Raw genomic sequence first — 6,041 nt, forward strand, 5'->3', positions numbered from 1 at the left:
GGCGACGGCAGCGGATTCCTGGAAGCAATTCCTTTCGCTGGCTTTTCAAAACATTTACTCCAGTGTTCGTCCGTTGGGTTTATTGTGCCCGTCGGCCTATTGATTGTGCAACGCACCCGGACGGACGGACCAGGGCCCGTGGCAGAGATTTTCCCCCCTCTTCGATTTATGGATCGAAGTCTCTTTGTTGTGTGCCAAAAACCAACAGCAACAACAGCAGCAGCAGCAGCCTGGCCTGGGGGTAGTAATCAACCATTCATTGTCAACGAGATCACACATCGTATATCTTGGCCCAGAGTTTGTTTTCTTTGGTGGCCTTCGAAATGTTCGTTCCTTTCTTGCCTTTCTCCTCTACTCTGCTCTATTCTTTGCTTTTTGCAAAAGGTGCACCGGGCCAGGTGAGCACTGGCGTTGATTTTAAGGATATGCCATGAGGATATAGCGAGATGGAGCGAGACGCAGAGACTGACAAGAGGGACGAGTGAAGATCTGAAAGCTGTGAAAGTAGCTGGAAGTTCCCGTAAAGTTTTTGGCTCAGATGGGATATTAATTCTTGCATATTTAATGTGAAGTTTCTTCATTTAAGTGTAGGAAATCCAACCTAGAGTCAAGTTCTGCTCTGAGCGCCTTATTCTGGTTTGCTGAAAGTAATTATTTTTGGCAAATAAATCGTATTTGATCATCAAATAAGTTCCACAAATGTTGTTGATTCTGCAGGATTAATTTCAAAAGTAAAATCCACCAGTGCCTGGCATTTTTTTCTTGGTTTATCCTGTCTTTCGCCATTCTCCCGCTCTTTTTCTCTCCAATTTTCTTCTTCTCTGCTGGCTCCTCTTCCAGCAATTCAATCACAGCCATTGTTGGCTATAACAAATGAGCCAGCACAAGGTGCAAAAATGGGACGAACCCATTGTCTGCGGAAAACAACAACAGGCCAGAGGGAATATCAGCAGAGAGCAGAGATCAGAGATCAGGCAGCACCTGTAGAAATTCCGATAGCGCTCTCTCGCATGAATGAAACTTTGGCTGGGGTTGGGAAATTATGCGAAAAATCTCTACCTAATGCTAATGAGCGGACCAGGACCAACCAGTACCAAAATCTGCCGCTTAGGTACTCCAACCGATCATTGGGCGACAAGTGCGAGTGTTTGCCGAAGGTGCTTGGGTTTTCCTGCGCGATGAATGAAAGGAGTCGGACTATCCGGCGATCTGATCCTATGGCAATTCCGCGGCCGCACTGGCCTGGAGCTGTCATGGCGGTTAATTGCGCGGAATAACACACGTATTCCGTCAGAGATCTGTTGGTGGGTAGGTAGATGGGGTCGGGGACATTTCCCGCGATGCCGCGCTTCGGTGTTTTGCTTGAGTTTCGCTGACTCGTAATTGGATAATCCGGGAAATTACTTTAAATCCAACGCTGATCCACATCCGGACAAGCTGGTGGCCTGTGCGAAAGGGAAATTCTGGCTGTCCTGGGATTCTGCCATCGTCGGATAGGATCGATCGCGTTGGAATTTTTTGTTTTTGTCACCTCCTGGGTTTATGAAAACTTTTGGGTTGATTTGCTTTGGTTTTTTCACAAATATTCTCCTGGGAACAACCTCGTCCTCATCCATCTGTACCCTGTGCCCTGTGCCCTGTGCAGGAACATGCGCACTTCTGATTTGGTTTTTTTGATGACTGGGAAATTGGTTTCCAGCAGAAAGTCCGTTTGCTTGGGAAAAGTGGCTAGGTTCGCCATGCCTCAGATAAGGCCACTAGGAGAGAGTTGGGAAAGTTCTGGATGTGGGTCCTGATGGGCGGTGTAACAGCCTCAGCCTCAGCGTCAGCCTCGAGGTTGCCTGAGGAGTTGTATGTGTGCGAGGAGGCCCACGCCAGTCAAAGATCATGGGAGGAGAGCGGCAACAGGAACCGGCCAGTTGATAAGCAAGCCTGACACATGCTTTCAAATATTACTTACTGATATTTTGGTACATATTAACATAATTCTTTAATGTTTACCTTTGGTCATACATAAATTTGTAAGTATCTTGGAAATATTTGTTTCACTTTATGATTTTCCCAAGGAAAATATTTGTGAAATATCCAAAGCAAGTATAAAATAGTTGTTGATAGGCGCAGAAATAATTGAAGGCTTATTAAAATTAAACTGTTTCAGGATTATGTACAATATGATCGATAATTCAAGGATATTTGCCAATTGTTGTGGACGATATAAGGAAACGAAACCCTACTAATTTCTTTTGTATTTATAATCGAAATAATTATTGTCAAAAATCATTAGAAATCTTCTTAGGTTTAGGTTTTTTTGTTATAACTAAAATGCAGATTTCTGTATTTTTTTTACAACTTTTGGATGTATTGTCAACTATTTTGTTTAATACAATTTCAAAGTTTTTGAGGCTAACTGTCACAAACTGCAAAACAAAAGGTAGGGAAAAGAGTCCTAGTTCTAATATATGCCTCAGACTTGCCTCAGCTATAGTTTGGGTGGGAAAAAGAACTTTGTAATTTCACACACAGCCTTGCAGTACCTCCAAGGACCATCACAGTTCAAACTTTAGTTTGTTTCAAAACGATCGTGCCTCAATGAGCCACTGGAGATGATTCATAAGTCAGTGGAAGTGCACCCCAGAGCTGGCAGACTTAGTTTAGCTGGTACTCGGCTCATTATCAACTGCTTCGCGCCACTATTTATAGAGCACCTCTCCGCCAAGGTGTCATTTTTGAAGCCCGTGCTGCTCAGGTTCGACTCCCCTCCAGTTTATGGCCCCGGCCTGCAGGGACAGATGTGTGCCCAAGTACTCGACGCACTTAGAGCGCAAATGGAAGGCAGAAACCACCCCCAAAATAGTGCGAGAGTTCAATTTGACTCTAAAAATAGAAGCTCCGAGAAGCGCGGCGCTGCCGAACCTGCCGAAGATTGACGGTGCCGGGCCAAGTGGCTGTAACCTGAGGGGGGGAGACGGCAGGGCAGGAGATGTTTTGACGAGTTATTACAGCGCGGGTGCGGGGCGGAAATCGGAGAACCCTGGGTATCGTTTGCCGAGGTGACTGGAGGTCTGAAAGCGAGAAGCTGTCATAAGTTACCGGAGAAGAGCTTGGATCGCAGGCTCTCGCTCTCTCTCTCTCTGTCTCTCGCTTGGGGAGGGTGCGCCTGCGTTGGATGCCCGTTGCTTTGGATTCCGGTGTACTTCCCAGGGAGAGAGAGAGCGCAGGTAGAGCAGAGACCATGCGAACGAGCGAGCGAGGGAGAGCGACAAATGGGAAACACGCAATAAGGGTATGGGAAAAGTGGCGATGTGCCTGTTGTTGTTGTTGTTGCTGTTGCTGTTGTTGCTGGTAGGTAGCAAACGCACACGTGCGCCTGCCACCTAGTGCGCGAGTGTGTGTGTGTGTCTGAAGAAGAACCACCACCAAATGTAAGCAGAAGCAGAGCGACAGAGCAGCAGCAGCAGCAGCCCCGAGCGCTGGCGTATAAAAGAGAGTGCTCGGCCCTCGACCTGTCACACCAACCACAGCGCTCGTTGAAGCAACAACACTCAGAACTCACCTCAAGCCAACAACGATCTCTCAGTGAACCAAAACCCGGAACTACCACGCAGAACCCTCTCAACCGATCTTTAACACACCACAATGGCTGCAAACTACAAGAGCTGCCCGCTGAAGAAGCGCCCGATCGTCTTCGTGGAGGAGCACCAGCAAACGGAGGCCTTGGCCCTGACCAAGAACTCATCGTTTGCCGTGTTGCCTGCCAGGGAGGATCAGCCACAGGATCTGTCGCTCAAGCGCAAGGCCAGCCGCGAGCACGACTTTGAGGATTACGAACTGCCCGCCAAGCGCGAATACGTCCTGAATCTCTCCAAGGCCCCGGAGACGCCGCGTTCCGCCTCGCCTCTATGCTCGGCTTTACTCTCGCCGAAAGCCGAGCACTCGGATTACCAGCCCACCGATATTCACATGCGCGGACTGACGGCCGCCACAGCCGGATACACGACCAATCCGTACCAGTCCGCCTTCGTGATGGCTGCCGGCTGCAACCCGATCTCCGCACTGTGGAGCAGCTACCAGCCACACATCGCCAGCCACCTGAGCGCCTTCCCCTCGCCGGCCAGCTCAATGGCCAGCTCCATGGCCTCCCCGCACTCGGTGTACAGCTACCAGCAGATGACGCCACCATCGAGTCCCGGCTCGGAGGCCAGCTCCGAGCCCGAGGATCTCTCCGTGCGCAACGACATTCCCCTGCCGGCCCTCTTCCACCTCTTCGACGAAGCGCGCAGCAGCAGTGCCAGCTCCAGCAACGGCAGCGTGGGATCCTACCCCTACGTGACCGCCAGCAGTGCTCCATCCGCAAGCCTCGCCTCGAGTGCCGCCAAGAACTACCGCTTCAAGTGCGACCAGTGCCAGAAGATGTACTCCACATCCATCGGTCTCTCCAAGCACCGCCAGTTCCACTGCCCAGCCGCCGAGTGCAACCAGGAGAAGAAGACGCACTCCTGCGAGGAATGCGGCAAGCTGTACACCACCATCGGCGCCCTCAAGATGCACATTCGCACCCACACGCTGCCCTGCAAGTGCCCCATCTGCGGCAAGGCCTTCTCGCGCCCCTGGCTGCTGCAGGGCCACATCCGCACCCACACCGGCGAGAAGCCCTTCCAGTGCCCGGACTGTCCACGCTCCTTCGCCGACCGCTCCAACCTGCGCGCCCACCAGCAGACTCACGTGGACGTGAAGAAGTACGCCTGCCAGGTGTGCCACAAGTCCTTCTCTCGCATGTCGCTGCTCAACAAGCACTCCAGCTCCAGCTGCACCATCACGATTGCGTAGTGGGGAGCCAGAGCAAGAGCGACATTGACTGTGCCGGACACGGCCTAATAATAGCTGACACATTCCGCTGGCGAAGACCAAACTGCAGACAATAACTCCACTCAGAACTCCTAGTTAACCTTTTTCTAACACTAAGTCGATTCGGTTTTGGTGCTATACTTAGGACTAGTATTCCCCACAAGTCTCTCTATTTATCTAGACCTTAAGTTCATGTACAATTCCCCATCATCACGCAGCATTTGACCAAATTTATCATTTAGTTTTTTAGTTTATTTAACACTCTAATTTTACTTGAATATTCTCATTATGTTAAACAATTGTTGTTAAGGACTTTTACTAGTTTTAAGATATCTATTTTTATAACAAATAAAACTACGAAAAATCAAAGCGAACTTTGCAAATGTTTTACTTGTATCCATTGAATTTTCGGCAACAGGAAGAAACCCTCATCTCAGTATTTCGCTTGACAATTGCCAGCAGCCCAACCCTCTCAATCAATAGAGTGCAATACAATGGGGCATATCGAGTTCTCGGCGAAAGAACACCTTTGCCAAATGCAAACAGGGATCCGATTTATCATACACTTTCCATTTCGGGCACTTCCTCTTAACCCGCCCTCAATATTCCCTAAATCCGTATCAGAGACATGTCTGAAATTTTGCACCTTTTGCCAATGCAAACATTTAATTAGCTGCAGACGACACTGCACATTTCCGGGTGTCTCTGGGCTGCTCCAATCCTTTGGCGTATTTGCCGAACGGATCTCGGCGCATGCGTGCACGAAGTGCAGGTGATAGCCGTAGGAACGGCTGCTTATCAAGGTCCTTGTTGATTGACAAGCCATCGTGGCAGACGTTAGCAGACGAAGTTTATCTGTGCTGGGTATTATTTGTGTGTTGATAAGACTTAATCCCCCGACAGTCACAAGTCCTGCAATGAGCGAACCATTGGCGACATTTTACAGAAAAAGTCACACCGTTTGACCATAAATAAGACAGCCTACAAAAAACTATTCCTAGAAGGTTTCAGCCAGCACAATGGACAATAAATTCACTTCCTTGGTAATCAGAGCGCGTCTCTTGTGCAATTGCAAAAAAATACTCTAGAAATGGACACACAGAATCAGCTGTGAGGAAACACCTTGCAGGAGAGACAATGGGAAGTCAGAACTGATGGCAGACTCGCTGTACCTGTCGCCCGATTGTCTGCCCGGC

General features: G+C 49.2%; 1 protein-coding gene across 1 annotated transcript; it reads left to right on the forward strand.

Annotated features, from left to right (window-relative positions):
* The first annotated feature begins 3,524 nt into the window (after positions 1 to 3,524).
* Positions 3,525 to 4,919, forward strand: LOC117900439 (protein snail). The gene has a single exon (XM_034810809.1). It carries the CDS (start codon positions 3,637 to 3,639, stop codon positions 4,825 to 4,827), a length of 1,191 nt encoding a protein of 396 aa, XP_034666700.1. The 5' UTR covers positions 3,525 to 3,636; the 3' UTR covers positions 4,828 to 4,919.
* The last annotated feature ends 1,122 nt before the right edge of the window (positions 4,920 to 6,041 follow it).

This window comes from Drosophila subobscura, chromosome U, assembly GCF_008121235.1.
Source record: "Drosophila subobscura isolate 14011-0131.10 chromosome U, UCBerk_Dsub_1.0, whole genome shotgun sequence".
NCBI lineage: Eukaryota > Metazoa > Arthropoda > Insecta > Diptera > Drosophilidae > Drosophila > Drosophila subobscura.

Coding starts and splice junctions, on each gene's coding strand:
- LOC117900439 (XM_034810809.1), top strand. CDS start 3,637: ATGGCTGCAAACTACAAGAGCTGCCCGCTGAAGAAGCGCCCGATCGTC.